The sequence below is a fragment of the Pleurodeles waltl genome, chromosome 6 (genome assembly GCF_031143425.1).
Source record: "Pleurodeles waltl isolate 20211129_DDA chromosome 6, aPleWal1.hap1.20221129, whole genome shotgun sequence".
Lineage (NCBI taxonomy): Eukaryota > Metazoa > Chordata > Amphibia > Caudata > Salamandridae > Pleurodeles > Pleurodeles waltl.
The window spans coordinates 1,505,072,609-1,505,090,013 of NC_090445.1; the positions used below are offsets into that span (position 1 = coordinate 1,505,072,609).

The 17,405-nt window shown below is 41.5% G+C and overlaps 1 protein-coding gene across 2 annotated transcripts in view; it reads left to right on the forward strand.

Moving 5' to 3' along the window:
* The window catches only part of MORN1 (MORN repeat containing 1), a 980,804-nt gene that overhangs the window by 431,352 nt on the left and 532,047 nt on the right, over positions 1–17,405 (forward strand). For both annotated transcript variants that reach the window (XM_069240989.1, XM_069240990.1), the window contains exon 10: positions 2,041–2,231. In XM_069240989.1, the coding sequence (XP_069097090.1) occupies positions 2,041–2,231 (191 nt within the window). The remainder of the gene's footprint in view (positions 1–2,040; positions 2,232–17,405) is intronic.

Genomic DNA, 17,405 nt, shown 5'->3' on the forward strand with positions numbered 1-17,405 from the left:
TTCTAAAACTGTGGTTGGTTTAAATACAGAATTCTAGGGATTTTGCGCTAATGGTTAATTGTGGAGGTAAGCAATTCAGAGTCATTGTTGAAAGCCAGTCCCAAACTAACGTTTAATTATTCTATTTAGTGAGAAAAATCAGCAAAGGTAAACTGCAAACTAAGGAGGGAGTCACTGGGCTGGAGCTTAAAAGGGAAACAGACTAGTTAGAATTAATGGTTCATGACTGTCACCAATTGTGACCTTTAGGCCTCATTTTGTAGGAAATGTCAGAGTGAGGTGCTGCGCCTAATTTGGTAGCACCGTTCTCTGACATTTCCAAAACGCAGGGCTGCGCCATATTTACAACAATACGGCACATCCCTGTGTTTCCCCCGTGCTAAATTAACTGCCTAGCGCCAATGCAGCCACTCTTGCGCCATGGTGCAAGGATGGTTGCATTGTGGGGGAGATTGTTTTCGTGCAGGAAGGTGCACCTTCCTGCACAAAAACAATCTTTACTGGCGATTTGTTCCTTCTATGTGTGCTGCAAAATGCAGCACACATATAAAGAGCAAAAAACGAGTAGAAATAAAAGTATTTCGCCTCGTTGCGCCATGCTAACCCCACCTCTGAGGTGACATTAGTTTTTGGCGCTACCTCAGATGTACAATTTCTCATAAATCTGTGGCTGTGTCAGAAGCAATGGGTGTTGCAGTGGAACGCCCACAGCAACACCCATTGCACACACCCCTGCAGCAGAAAACTGCATTGGAGGGGCCCATATTTACAAGGCGACGTTAAGGCACGAAAAGTGGTTTAGCACTGCCTTGTAAATATGGCACTGTGCTCAGCGCCACCTGAGTGTCTTTGAAAGTGATTCTCCTGTGGACCTAGGGGCTCGTAAATGAGCCCCCATGTTTTTCAATAGAAGAAAACTTGTTTTTTTACTTTGAATCTAGTTCCCAAATTTTGTTTCAGATTTGAACCCCACTGTGCCAATGCTCCCTCCTCCTCAGGCCTAATGGTAAAACATTTAAAATGCTGTGGCCCTGCATTTCATTCTGTCCCATCATATTTATTGCAGACGTTTGAGACAAAGCACTCCCCATTTACAGTTATGGATGTTAGAATATATGTAAATAACCGTTTAAAAAAAGTCAAGAATGAGAGCTTACTGGGAGAATGTGGAGGAGAATCCCTACATAATGAATAGGCAAATAACTGTATTCCTTCCTTTACATGATTTTCCTTATGTGACTGTGCCCCTTTTTAAAATAATCCCACAATTATAATCTGCAGTGTTGGTGAACAGATTAGGAATATGTATTGTAAAGGTAAATCTTTACGCTAACGTTTGAATGTGCATTACTCATTGCCTATGCTTGTTAAGGTCTGTTATAAACTGAAAACCTTGGACTAGTCTTGCAGATTCCCTGAACATACAACAAAAGTATAAAAGGTAATCAGAAATCTTCCTAGCTTATAGTGTTCTTTGTAAATTCACTTAAACTTGAGATTCCATGATAGGCAGACATGTTTGAGTTATGCAAAACGAGCACAAGTCCTGGTGTAAATTTTTAAGAGAACTGTCAGCAACATGTATATTGAAATCTACCAGGCACATTACTTATGTTTAAAAAACAGTCGAGCTTAACAGGTGTCTCTCTGTTTCTCATGATTTGCATGTCTGTGGCCACATTGCTCTTCTGTAATTAAATCCTACTATTATTTCTCTGACAAGGACATGCAAAGTGGTTTTGTATCTGATAGCCGACATGGTCTCACAGGTGAAATACAGTTAATCCAGCCAGTCTAGAATTGCCAACCTTGTCCGCCTGGAGGCAGGGGCTGTCTCAAACATTATCAGAGATACAAAATGAGTATCCAATTACCCAGTATGTTTGTGCCACATTCATATTGCAGTACGCACTGTTTGCATTCTTATCTGCTGGACAAGATATGTTTTACTGCAATCATAAGGCTTGCCGTGTAATTACCTGGACTAATGTTTAATGTAACCTGAGTAATGCCAAATGTCAACATGATTCTCTTTCACAGTGGCTTTGAATGTATCAGCTATCCCATGATGTCTGTTAGGAGTAAAAGCAAAGAACCCAAAGCTGAGGACCCCGCTAATAGGCAATATTCGTTAACAATGGGCACTAAACCAACAGCTACCTTAGAGACAAAGGAAGATTCAATATCAAACATCCTTCAGGGATCAGAACATGATCGTTTTTTCACTGATGGTGAGTTGACATAACCATGTGGACTTAGGCTTTGCTTTTCTTTGCATTGCTCAAGTTATCCCCTTTTCCCTTTACAAATGTACCAAACGTTTTCATGTCTTAGGTATTATGTTATCTTAATCACTGGTGTAACAACATTCCTCAAGAATTGTTGTTGTGTATATTTAACTCATTCCAGATTTAAATTTTTGATTTGTTCCCCATGGTCCATGATATTCTGCAGATTAATTGCACCGTCGGTGTTGCCTATTCAAGTTTTTCCTTGAGTGCAGGAAAAGCAGTTGGAAGACTATCAGAGTGAACCGTTTAGAAAAAAGGTCTGTACGTGGTTGGTTGGTAAATCTCTCAACAAAGACAAAGCCTGTAGAAGGCAGTATGTTTTTTAGCAGTGCTTAAATAAACTTTTAAGGAGAGGGGATGGAAACGTTCTGCTTTGTGGAAGAACCCACCCTAGCGAAGATTGATAAGGGCAGGCTTTATGGAAGGAGTGTTCAGTCATGAAACGTATTCTGCAGAAGAGAGAATGTGTATGGACCTGCACTACAGAGAAGGAAGCCTGTGAGGACAAATTGTACAGAAAAAGGGGCCTGTAGGAACCCCACTACAGAAGGGCAAACCTGGAAGGACCAACACTACAGAGGAGGGAGTGTGGAAAGACCTCCTCAACGAAGTAGAGCTTGTATAAGGATCTGCAATTTAAAAAAGAATTTGTGGAAGGACAAACACTACAGAAGAGAAGGAGGCATGCAGAAACCACACTACAGAAGAGGGAATGTGGGTGGAAACAGTACTGAGGAGGGAGTTTGGAAGGACCCACCATAGGAGAGGGAGTGTGGAAAGCACCTACACTACAGCGGAATGTGTATTCAAGTACCTTACACTACAGAGGGGGTCTACACTAAAGAGAAGATCATTTGTAAAGACATGCTACAGAAGAGGGAGTGTGGAATGACAAATCCTACAGAGTAGGGGACATGGAGCATCTCACAGAGATAGGGGTGTGGAAGGAGAGGACCTATACTACACTAGAAGTAATGTGGAAGGGCCTGGACTACAGATAAGAAACTGAAGGAGGTGTTCCCAGGAAGAGGTCTGCAAAGCACAGAGAGAGTGCCTTACTCTTCAGGACCTATGGCATACGACCTAGAGTTGCAGGCTGAGGCCTAGGCAGATCACCTTTGGTGATCACTTCATTTACTGGGAGAATGTTCCACTTTATAGTGAATCTAGTGTCCCTGAGCATGGGTAATCCCATGTGTTAGTGATCCTCCAGTGCCACTGGGCCTTCCCACTGGAGTTGGTTCATGACTTGCTCCTGGTGGCACAAAAGGAGGGAGTAGTGAAGGAGGGAGTAGTGAAGAAATGTGGAAGGACCCTCTTAAATTACTACAGCGAGTCTTGTAAGGCAAGTGTGACTGAGGGTAGAAAAAGTAAGGAACAGCAAATGTTGGTATTTTACAGGTGAGAAGGGTGTGCGCGCACTTTTGTGGTGATTTGATACTATTAATGTTTGTTTAGTCAATAAACTCTCCTTTTTCCACTCTGCTGCAGCTCATAGAATGATGAAAGTGACTTACTCAAATGAAAAATGTTTTATTTGCACGCAACGAGAACCGAAAAAATATAAAGTAGGCAGTAATGAACAACAGTTCAAAAATTCAGCAAGTGTTGGTTTGGAGCCATTTATTGTGTTTGGCACGGTTTTGATCGCCAGTGTGTAGGCTCAGAAACTCCGGGGCGCACGGCTACATAAAAATATCTTTTTTTGTTTTAAATATAACAGCAGCTCTCTTTTCAGTATGCGTGGATGGCTTTCACGGCTCCTATTATCCGTGGAATTATTCATGGTTGCCTGCTGCGGAAACTTGGGAGTTGAATCAAAGTTTAATCACTGCAGTTTATTGTGAAGAGTAACATCAAATCCCCCCCGTATAACTTGATCCGCTGCATATACATGAATCCCAGCTTAATATGTAAAGGCAGTAACTGAGCTGGGGACTGTTATGAGTTGGTACAAGAATCAAAACAAACAACATCTGTCCTAGGAGGGAATGGGGCTTATTTTATTAGGCACAGATTGTGTGACGGGATCTTTCACAACAGTAAATTTTGTTGTAACCACCTTTCGTTATGTTCCCCCCAAATGTTCAAAGTAAACAATTACTATAAAAACGAACCATTCCCTTTTTACACCTGCTGCAGCATTAAGTAAATTTGCCAATAAACTATTCTTAGCACAGTAGATATTCTTTGTCTTTCTAGTAGTGGTTTTGTGCCACTTTGTGATGGTGGTCCTGGTCCACTATGCCGTGGTGGCTGTGTGCTACTTTGCAGTAGTGGTCACATTCCACTGTGCAACAGTGGTTTTGTGCACGTGCAAATTTGCTACAGATTAATGTACCCCTACATAAAGCCCCACCACTGTGTCCTGACCCACCTCTCAGTCAGTACTGTTTGTCAACGTGATTCAAGTTGTTAAGTTGCTAGACTCTATGGTTTTCTGTCCTGTGGAACATGCATACTTTAAGGAGCGAGACAGTCATATTTCAAGCACGGCAGAAGTGTAGGAAGAAAAGGATAGTAGTCTAGTCATAGAGAAGTCCTGGTTGTTTGGCTTCACGGTCAGAGATGGAAAGATGGAAAGAATAGCGCTGTAGGAGTCAAAACCTTCCATATTCCTGGCCAGAGTCCTTGAGTCCTCACAAACTGAGTGCCCCATTGTGTCTTACATTAAATCGCACATGGGAAGATGGTTTTGTCAATTGAATTTGCTAACTTATATAGTGTATGCATTGTTGACCATTAGATGGTTGCAGCCCTAAAAATATGACAATTGAGTGCATGCATTAATCAAAGGAATATACTTACTTCTACCAGAAAATTTCCATGAAAGGATCGATTTTATGTGCATGGAGGTAAATGGAAGAATATTACCATTTTATTTTTGCAAGGTAGCCGTGTATGAGCAAAAGGAGAGTGGTGTACATGCATGCTCCAGTCATATACAGTCCGGGTTGTTTGCTTCATAGGTAGAGATTCAGTGAATAGCATTGTAAGAGCTATAAAGTTTGGTAGGTTGGTGACAATAATAGGCCTGCCTCCTGAATGACCCTTGAGGAATGGACCCTCCCATCCAACACATTATCAGCCTCTTAATTGATCTGTCTTCATACTGATCCAGCATACAGTCCTTTCCCAAAGAGGTTATGTGGCCGAATATCGCCCAGACAGTATTTGGTTGTTGACATTTCATGCCACCGATTGACCCTGAAAACATTACTGATGACCAATGTCTGTCATTTGTTGGCTGATAAAGTCCCTGAAGGGTCCATGAGGTGGTATGTTTATTAAAACACAATGAAAACAAATACATAAATGGAAAGAAGACACGTACAACATATGGGATCCTGCAATCTCTGTACAAATGCATGTCTATAATTTTCTTATTACAATTGGCTTGAAATGTTTCTAGCCGCCTGTTCAGCTGCTCAACTGTAAGATCTTATTTGAGATGAGTTCAGATTTCACAGTGCCTGCTCTCAGAGCCAGCAGCCAAGAGGAAAGGCAGATCACAGAGCTCAATTAAAGCTGCAGTTTAAAAACATGATTATAATATTTTCTGCAACAAATAACGAACTGCTTTTTGGTGTGCTTAATTTTGCACTAGAGATTCTGCTTTTATTCGTCATTTGTGCAAATATCCCATCCTGCTTCTTTCACTTGTAAGACCAGCATACCAAGGATTTAAAGCAATTTGTGAAGAGGATAACGGTTTGACCATGTATTCAGGAAATAAAGTACCCATATATTATACAGATATTGCAAGTCATCTCGGTTTCCATGATCATATAATGGAACTTGGCAAAATGCCTCATTCCTTTATATGGTTGTGGAAGTCCTCAGTGACTTGCAATATCCTCATAATGTACAGCAGTGGGTTCTTCATCCCATATATATTGCTTCTCTCTTCCACCTGAATGATGTGTGGCACAGCCACCAGTACCTTCATATTCGAATATTCTAGTATTTAACTCTACTTATCTGACTTTGTCAAATTTTGTTGTAGAGGAAAAGAGATAGATGATGCAACGTTGACCAGTGTTGGAGAGGGTGGGTACCCTTACATATTTTGTGGGCTAATATTAAAGTGCTTAACCCCTTCAGTGGGTAATCGAACAGAATAATAGGCATGTGTTGAGAGGGCCAAGCAGAGCTTGACATTTATTGGTCTCAGCAATGTACAATTAGCTTTCATTACGTACTTCCCCTTCAGTAACCCACTCAGCTGTGCTCTTTCCCTTTCAGATTTCCTACTGTGATCTCCACACCAGGCACATGTGGTGGTTATAGTACCTGTGAACCTATGTCCAGTTCTATTCCCAGCCTATTGCAGCCCTTTTCAGACAACACTTTTGTTTAACTCATATGAGAAACAGTGTTCACTTTACATTTCCACAACAGGAGGAGGTCAGAACTGTATCGAGTAAAATCGATTTCTGGCATTCAGATTATTACATGTATGCCCCCCGCCCCCTTACTGCTCGGAAGAACAAAGCTATCAATAAAATGGTATGTCTACATGAAGCCGGTGCTTTGACTGGACAGATTCAGTTTATACAGCATCATGCAAAACCTTTCTTTATCCCATGACAGTTCAAGTTAGTGATTACATGTGTATGTCCTTCATCTTCAGTCAGGCTGACACAATTCTTGGTTCTGTATGGTTTAGTGTGTGAAAGAATGGCAGATGACTGCTCTGTGTCTATTTGGTGGCCAGAAAAGTAATCTTTAGACATATCTTTTCATGTATGGCAGGCTTCCCCTATGCAGCTTCCCATCATGAATGTAAGTTGCAGCAAGCAATGTATTGAACAAGACAACTGCGCTACAAGATCAGTTATGGGGTAGCCATGTGTTATACCGATAACAATGAAAATACTTATGTTTTTAAATGCGAGGGTTTTTCATTTGGTGGTTAGAAATATACATTTCCTCTTTCAAAGTGAACATAATTGTGAAATACCTCTTGTGCCTGTGCAGATCATGCCCCAATTCAACATCACGACATGAACCTGTACCTGGCAGGCTATCCACATGAATTTAAAACCGAATGCTTCGACTGGGTAGATTTAGTGTACAGAGCATAGTGTAATGTCTCTGGACATTGCTAGCTACTTTTTTATTTAATCAAATAAATGTATGTACAAAAATTGTGTGATGCATTCCTTATCACAAATAAAGTAAACAATCCATAATAGAGGAATACCTGGATGGGAATGGTGGAGTGAGATTAGTTAACGGAAAAAAAAACAGTTGAATGTACAGAGCACAGGAAAATCAAGCCTGTAGTATAATTGACTAATAATGCTAAAAAAAGGTTTGGAGTGTTAACATTTCAGATATGTTTGAAAGACAATTAAAGATCTTCAAATTTGATTTATAAATGTTATCATCTACTGCTTTTAGTTCCCATGCCACTTTTGATTGTGTACTGCACAACAAACCTTTAAACCAAAGACTTTCTGATGGGCTGGTTCTCCTCTCTCCACCCTTGTGTTAGTAACAATTTGATACCAGAGAGACATTTATAAACAAATGCTTGTTCTGTTCGCTAGAACTCTGTTAAGTAAACTACTTTTGAATCGCCCCACTTTGGCCGCTTTACGGGCAAAGTGGTTTGTTAATCCTGTGCGCATGTTTTCGTGCCAGTGTGATGCACAGCCATTGAAAACTTCTGTGCACACGTTTTTTGTCACTGTGATGCAGGGTCATTGAAAACTCCTGATCAAATATTTTGTATGTGGCTGTTGTACTCCATAGTCATTCTATAGGATTGTGAACGTTACTTGCAGTTGTGCTTTTTTGCGTTATGTGAGTGTAGAAAACTCAGACATTTGCACCGTTGTTTCCACGTTTTCAAGCTTGGGCATTATTGCTCATTGTTACAATAAAAAATAAATTGTGGAAAGGCTCAGTGATTGCACAGAACAACTGATGTCAGACTGAAAACGTATTTCTTAGCATTTAGTTGGTGGAACTGGTGATCATCGATGCAACGTAGCATTTACATGGTCTCTCCCTTTAGCAGAAGTCTGGTGAGATTTCGAATTGTGACTCATTTTAAGTCAAAGCGTTCCCTATAATTTTTTTTTTTTTACAGAAGCTTATAGTTTTGCAATGATAAGACAGAATGTGCCCAAAGATCAATAAACCGAAACACTGGTAGCACTATAAATCTGCATCTGAACAAATAGAAAATATTTGGAGAAGCATCACGCTTTTCATTGTCAGTATCAAGGGCTACGAAACATATAGCACACCATCTTTCACCTTTGTTTGGATCCGTATTAGTGTACTGTATATAGGAGGTGGTGTAAGTTAAAACAATCACAAGCACTATGAATGGTGATGCACAAAGTAAAGTTAGTCATATTTGTGGTGATAAATATGTTATAGTAGGACATATTTGTATCAATGAGTCCTGTGTCGCCAATGAAAAGAAAAAGAGACTGAAAAGATATTCTAAAACTAAAGTGTCCAGTAGTTGCAGTTATCAAACAATCATTTACAATTTTGTCATTTTAAAAGGTTAAAAGAGATTGGGTGTCAGGATTATTTTATTGAGTTACAATTTCTGATATTCTCTTTTAAAGAAAAGTTAGAACATTATTCCGTCGGTTGATATTAACAAGCTATACTTGAAGGAACACACAATGCAGATGTTCAGTTAGCCACTGATCAATAGATAGTAGACTGTCAAGTGATTAATCATAATTGGTGAAAGTATTACATTTTATCATGTAATGATACTCTTACAGGTTTTGCGTTAGTGAAACATGCAGTGGAGAAAGAGATTAAGCAGAGATTTTGTCAGTATTGAAGGAAGATAAAAAATAAAAAAACATAACAAATATTGAGCGTGAACTGAGAAATCCACAAATATCTGTGAACAATATGCATTGGTCACCTGTCACTTAGATTGAGGGCAAAGTTTAGCAGGACCTGTTTGGGTGTTACAGAAATGATCAGGGGTTTTAAACATTTTCCAATCCATGACATACTATGTTGTAGTCTAATGTTTTTTCCATCTGTTATTGTAATCCGCTGGCCTTCAGTTTCCCCATTCTGAGATGAAACTGATAAAGTTGGTTCAGTAGTAGAAAGTAGTAATATCAGACATGAACCAATTATTTTATATTTTATTGTCAAGAGTCCTAAAGAGATGGGTCTTCTTTCTAAGAAACTGCAGACCAATTTTTATATGTGTTTGGTTAGAGAAAAATTCCCTAGCAAGTGAACAATTTTTCAATAAATCAAGGAGTCCAATGTTGACCTTGTTGTTGCTTAACAATGGAATTGTTCCTGATTTGGGACTCCCAGAGACCTTAAGAAAAGTGCACTATACACTTGGTCTCTAATCTTATAGGAAAGATATTATGGTTTACTTTCTTAAAACATATAGGGTTCATCAATAGAAAAACCTTCAAAGGATAGCAGAGAATGAAAAAAGGTTAAAGTTGTATCCTGCGATCGCCAGGGAATAGTAGAACCTGGAAGTGCGGAGCTGTAGTGCCCAGAGTTCCTGTTCCAACTTTGGGTAGATAATACCATATTTCATTCTGGAGATTATGGCAAATTGGGATAGGAGAGGCCATATTTTTCTGGAGATTCTGATGTTCTCATTATTCGTATTTTGAGACTGGTCCATGTTCTAATTTATTTCAAAGACAGCACAACTAATGCAGAAATACAGCACATTGAGAATGTGTGTTTAGGTTAAATTATCATGCTAATGATTTGAGACAGCTAAAACTGATTTAGATACAAGGGCTTTGCAGACTCAGAAATCACAGAGAGAAATGTCAACTTCCACATTAGGACTGTATCTTTTCGAATTATGCTCAAATATCAGATAATCTGAGTTGTGTAAGACCAAGTGGGCCAGTGCTTCAATGTATGGAGGTGAAAGAATCAAAGAAAGGGAAGTTATTGACAAAAGAGATTCGGAGCAAAATGTATGGGATGCCCAAAGCCTCATCTGTATCACGCATACTTAAAAAAAATATTTGTGTCTGGGATCTAGCCAATTTTATCAAGCAATGCGCCATAGAATGCCATCAGCTTGACAAGTGAGTCAGATTTTACCAATTCACTTACTACCCCTAGTGGGTATCTTGAGAAATGATAGCTTTTTTATATTCAAAACTTACTATTATAGTATTGCATGTTCCACTCATAGACATCTGATTATTGAAGTAAGGGTAAAATGCTCATGAGAGCGAGTCAAACATGAGGCCTATTGAAGTTTGTGAAGTCTATGCAGATCATGCCATATCGGGCGAGAAAAAAGATGCACTTATGCCTCTTTTTAACAGTATGAAGTTTACTTCCTTCCTCAGTGACTAAGGAAGGATGATCCAGAGGAAAGGGCCATGTACACAGAGAGGACTGCCTACAAATCGTTTACCCTTTGATAGAAAGTACATGATTGGATGCGAATTATATGATGCTTCTGGCAAGCCATACAGTTATTAAGAAATACGTGTTTCACATACAGGTTCAAACCTCATACTCAATAACAGACTATTTGTACTAACAAAAAGCTATAAAGCCTGACACGACTATTAAATACTGCCAAAACCCTTATTTCTAATGTTCATCCCCGTTACAGTATACACTTTCACCAACAGATACACCAGCCGTTTCATCTTTGAGGAGAATTAATACGTCTACTTAGAAAGTCATTTTATTTACCATAATTTTCAAACATTCATGCACAGTCTTGCCTACACATAAAGTGCCAACGTGATTCGATCAAACATCATTGATTTTTAACAAACTAGCAAGCATATCAAGTGTAAACATCTCATTGTGCATACGTTAAACTCCTTCGCAGCTAAGCCTTCCTTCCCTGGAATGTTAATTCCTGTTTAGGGAACTTCGGGTTATGGCTTCGTAAATTGTTTTCAAAATAAGTTAATCATTCTGCATATGTTCTCTTTTTTCCCTAACATACTGGGATTTTTAAAAGTACCCCGGGTTTGTGGATTCCGCCGGAGGGGACTGAGAAAATAGCCAAAACATAGCAATTTTTGTTGCAAAAATGGGGGGAAAAAGCGATGCATGTGAAAACATATTTTTTTGTTTTTTGTAAAAAATGACATTAGTGAAAGGTTTACTGTGCTTGGACCGCCACCTTCCCAGCTTTCAGTTGTATCATTAAAACAACCTTTTGACGCAGTTTTTGCATATTTCTAAAAGGGAATCTATTTCTCCTATTTTTTGGGGTTCCAGCCACTGACAGTTTGTGGTGGGAATGACTGTGAAACCATTGGTGATACCCTAAAGCTATCCATTTTTGAAAAGTAGACAGAATTCTGAATTCAGCTAGGGGGATCTGTGTAGATGGCTCGGGGTATTCCAAAAGAAATTGTTCAAATGAAAAATAAATGAAAATGAGTTAGAAAAATCTGCCATTTCTGACAACATTTTCATCTGGAACTTGTTGTCACAATGGGCAATTTACAAAAGCAATATACTGTTACTTCTGGCAGACCTGTTTGGTAATCGTGATGTACAGGGTTTGGAGGTTCCCTAAAAACACACGATACCTAGAGCCAATAACTGAGTAGCATCTTACAATGATTTTTCCTTGTGTACTGATCCAACTATACCTCATTTCATGTGGTAAAATATAAAGAACCAAAAATGGGTGTAGGAAGTTGGCTCTGTATGTACTATCTCAAAGTAAGAGATAGTGTGCACAGAGTCCAAGGGTTCCCCTTAGAGGTAAGATAGTGGTAAAAATAGATAATTCTAATGCTCTATTTGTGGTAGTGTGGTCGAGCAATAGGCTTATCTGAGGGTAGTGTTAAGCATTTGTTGTACACACACGGGCAATAAACGAGGAACACACACTCAAAGACTTACTCCAGGCCAATAGGTTTTTATATTGAAAAATATATTTTCTTAGTTTATTTTAAGAACCACAGGTTCAAGATTTACATCAAACACTTTAAAAGTAAGGTACTTCAATTAGATACCTTAGGAACTTTTAATGAAAACAATATCATGTACAGTCTTTGTAAAAATGGCAATAAGCTATTTTCAAAGTAGACACAGTGTAAAAATCAACAGTTCCTGGGGAGGTAAGTAAAGGTTAGATTAGGAGGTAAGTGAAACACTTACAAGTTTCAGTTCTGGGGCATAGGCAGCCCACTGTTGGGGGTTCAAGGCAACCCCAAAGTTACCACACCAGCAGCTCAGGGCCGGTCAGGTGCAGAGGTCAAAGAGGTGCCAAAACACATAGGCGCCTATGGAGAACAGGGGTGCTCCGGTTCCAGTCTGCCAGCAGGTAAGTACCTGCGTCCTCGGGGGCAGACCAGGGGGGTTTTGTAGAGCACTGGGGGGGACACAAGTAGGCACAAAAAACACACCCTCCGCGGCACAGGGGTGGCCGGGTGCAGTGTGCAAAGCAGGTGTCGGGTTTTGTATAGGTTTCAATGGAGGGACCCGGGGGTCACTCTAGCGGTGCAGGCAGGCACAGGAGGGTCTTCTCGGGACAGCCACCACCTGGGCAAGGCAGAGGGTCACCTGGGGGTAACTCCTGCATTGAAGTTTGGTTCCTTCAGGTCCTGGGGGCTGCGGGTGCAGTGTTGGTTCCAGGCGTCGGGTACCTTGTTACAGGCAGTCGCGGTCAGGGGGATCCTCTGGATTCTCTCTGCAGGCGTCGCTGTGGGGGCTCAGGGGGCAGTCTCTGGTTACTCACGGGCTCGCAGTCGCCGGGGAGTCCTCCCTGAGGTGTTGGTTCTCAGAATCTCGAGCCGGGTGTGTTGGGTGCTTCCGGCAGGAAACGTGCAGTCTTTGAAAGTTGCTTCTTTGTTGCAAAGAAGTAGCTGGATTTCAACAGGGCCGCTGTTCACGGGAGTTTTTCATGGTCCTTTAGTCCAGGGCAGTCCTCTGAGGCTTCAGAGGTCGCTGGTCCCTGTCGGATGCGTCGCTGGAGCAGGTTTTTGAAGTTGGAGACAGGCCGGTAGGGCTGGGGCCAAAGCAGATGTCGTCTGCCTCCTTCTCTGCAGGCTTGTAGGTCAGCAGTCCTTCCTGTTTCTTCAGGTTGCAGGAATCTGACTTCCTGGGATCTGGGGAGCCCCTAAATACTGAATTTAGGGGTGTGTTTAGGTCTGGGAGTGCAGTAGCCAATGGCTACTGTCCTTGAAGGTGGCTACACCCTCTTTGTGCCTCCTCCCTGTGGGGCACTGTAGCAAAAGGAGTGAGCCTTTGAGGCTCACCGCCAGGTGTTACGGTTCCTGCAGGGGGAGGTGAGAAGCACCTCCACCCAGTACCAGCTTTGTTCCTGGCCACAGAGTGACAAAGGCACTCTCCCCATGTGGCCAGCAACATGTCTGCTGTGTGGCAGGCTGGCAGAAAGTGGTAAGCCTACACTAGAAGTCAGGTAGGTATTCAGGGGGCGTCTCAAAGATGCCCTCTGGGTGTATGTTACAATCAATTGCACACTGGCATCAGTGTGCATTTATTGTGCTGAGAAGTTTGATACCAAACTTCCCAGTTTTCAGTGTAGCCATTATGGAACTGTGGAGTTCGTGTTTGACAAACTCCCAGACCATATACTCTTATGGCTACCCTGCACTTACGATATCTAAGGTTTTGCTTAGGCACTGTAGGGGCATAGTGCTCATGCACATATGCCCTCACCTGTGGTATAGTGCACCCTGCCTTAGGGTTGTAAGGCCTGCTAGAGGGGTGACTTACCTATGCCACAGGCAGTGTGAGGTTGGCAAGGCACTCTGAGGGGAGTGCCAGGTCGACTTAGTCATTTTCTCCCCACCAGCACAAACAAGCTGTGAGGCAGTGTGCATGTGCTGAGTTAGGGGTCCCCAGGGTGGCATAAGACATGCTGCAGCCCTTAGAGACCTTCCCTGGCATCCGGGCCCTTGGTACCAGGGGTACCAGTTACAAGGGGCTTACCTGAGTGCCAGGGTTTTGCCAATTGTGGAGACAAAGGTACAGTTTAGGGAAAGAACACTGGTGCTGGGGCCTGGTTAGCAGGGTCCCAGCACACTTTCAAATCATAACTTAGCATCAGCAAACGCAAAAAGTTAGGGGGTAACCATGCCAAGGAGGCATTTCCTTTTAATGGGTGTGAAGGAAACCTATGTTTCTGAAATGTACAAAATATACTGAATGTAAAACCAGTGGTTATTTGTACACTTCTTAAATTAAGGTTACTAATACTATTGTGATTTAGAGGGCATTTTGCAAAATATCTTTTTTCTTGCACACTAGCTTACATTTGGAAGCCACAAATGTAGAGAAATCCAATTGGTAATAACAAATGGTCTACAATTGTGTTTCCATGTCTCCCAGAAAAAGTTGCCACATTTGTGCAGATGGATTTAGCGGCTGTGATGCAAAACGCCCCAAAACACGACCCGGAGACACCATATATCACCCAACAGAACCGATACTTTTTTTACAGCGTGGTTGGTAGCGGTTATTGAGCTCTAGCTCAGCCGGCAGTGTGTGAAATGTATCAAACCCACACATTTCTGAAAACTAGACAGCCGGGGGAGTTAAGGGTGACATGACTTGTGTGTGACTTTCACTAAGTTTTCTTACCCAGAAGCCCTTTCCAAACCTAAAATCTTGGCTAAAATCATAATTTTTGCTTCCCTTTTTCTGAGGAAAAGTTCTGGTCTCTGCGGGTACCACACATTTTCTAGCACCCAGGATTACTCAACATCACCCAATAAAAATGGTACCTCGCTTGTGTGGGTGGCCCTAGTACATGCAACAGGAAAGAGCCCAAAATGTGATGTGGAAGCATCAACATATCCTGTTGAAAAATGACCTAATTTAACAGTGGGATTAGTTGCGGTATTTGACCCCGGCCTTGGCGGTCACCAAGGGATTTCTTAAAACTAGACACTCGGGAGAGCCCACGGTGCAGTGCGCCTCATGGATCCCACTATACCTTTGTACCCATAATGCCAGGAAAATCTCAAACTTTGTCTAAAGATTCTGCATTTTCCTTTCATTTTTTAATAAACTTCCGGAATTGGCAAAGATCCTCAAAATTCCTACCTCCCAATGTTTTCCTACTTGTCCCGATAAAAATCCTACTCCACTTGTGTTGCAAGGCACAGTGCCTTCGACAGGCACAGATCAAACCAGGATCAATGGCAGTTCAGGACAGGTATATTTTAAGGTTCCTACCCAGACAATTGTTTCACAAAATCAAAGTAACAAAAAAGGGTTTGATCAAGAAGTACAAAACAGACTCACATTTAAAAAATGGAATCACAGAAGAGTGACTAACTTAGTTGGCCGCCAAAGTTCTACAGGGATAAATCTCAGTCTTACCTTTGGCAGTTTAGTTTGTTGTGTGGTGGTCCAGTCCCACGTTGGTTTAGTTGTTCTAATGCTCTGCCAAACTTAATAAGTTCTGTTGAAGAAATCTCTGTCTCACGTTTGGGTGGAGTCTGTACAGTTGTTGTTGGGGAAAAAATGTAGTGTGTTTGCCACAGTGCACATCAGCAGGGAGATCTCTTTATCCGGCAAATGGAATCAAGCTCCCTGAGCAAAAGCAAAGGCAAGATGCAAATTTATATTGTAATACATGCGGTTTCTAGTATCAATCAAATGACTCACCAAAAATACAAGCAAAGCTAGTGCATGGCCTTCATAACAGTTTGCGCTTATGGATGTCCAGGCTTCATCCTTGTTATTTACTATCCCGTTTTTATTATTCTAACATTGAATAATTAGTTATTCTTCACTGTTAGGCTAATTAAAAATGCTGACCCTTGGTGTGTGCGGCATCAACCTGATGGTTGATGCTAGTACAGGCGCATTAACACACTTGCATCAGCCATCTGACAGATTGTCCTTGGATGGGGAAGCCTTCAGCCCTAGCCTCCAGAGCCCGCTCCACTTCATAGTCTCTTGATTTGTGAAATGCTGCAGCGTCACTTCTAAGGGTGGGTGTAAGTCCTGCAGTGCACAGAGCTACACATCAATCAATCTGTCAAACAACTATAAGAAAGGGTGAGGTGAAAAACACAAGCGTCAGGAAGCTAGAACATGCTCTGCTCAGGTTTGAGCTTTCACTTTTCCGTTTCAATTGTGTGTGTGGCCAAGGGTCAGTGGAACACCTGTAGCTGGAACGGGGCCTGTAATGGCAGCTCAGAGAAGTAAAGAAATACTTTCAAATATATGTTGCATGAAAGATAACGTGCATGTCTGATCGTGAGTTCCTGTTTGTATGTAGTATTGCATGAGTGAGTATGAGTAAGCGGGCGTAGGAGTAAGTGCTAGTGACTAGGAGAGAATGAAGGAGTGAGAGTGTATGACAGTGAGTATAACTAAGTGGGAATGAATGAGCCACTGCAAGTAAGAAAGAATGTGTGTGGCTGAACGAGGGAGAACAACTGAGAAAGGCGCAGTGTCACGTAGCATGAGTGAAAATGAGTGAGTGCAAAAGAATGAGAATGAGTTCAAGTGAGTGAATGTAAGTGAACATGAATGAGTGAGAGAGAGTGTGTGTGTGTGTTTTTTATGTTGTGCTTGTGAGTATGCCACTGGCCCTGGTATACTGGATATAATTCTTGGCTTACAGAGGCATACATGGCAAAATGCTTGTAGTGGCATGTTTGAGTTATGATTGGGCATATGAGGTGCCAGTGGCAAATTACAGGCCCAGGCTGGCATGCTACAGGTAATACTTGGCATATGGGATACCTTGGCAAAATGCTGGTGCTGGTATACTGGGGGTAATTTGCAGCATATGGGGTACCGATGGCAAAATTCTGCCAGGGTACAATGGAAGTAATTACTGACATAGCGGTACACCTATTGCACATATGAGCATCAGTCTTTATTGGCGTGGCACACAAATGGCTTTTGAGCACACCTATATAAACATCGTGCCTAAAAATGCACCACTTGACCCCCATGTTTTCAAAATTTTCATTGGGGAAGAACCCATCAAAACTCCTCTTAGAAGAAGTCAGACTCGTTTGCCTTGCTTGCTGACTGGAATTCAGGGCTAGTATTATGCACCACCACTTCCACAGACATCAGACACCCCTGCTTCACAAGTAACAACAATATATAGAACTTCAGCTAAGAAAGCAGGTTTTGCAAAATCTATCTTGT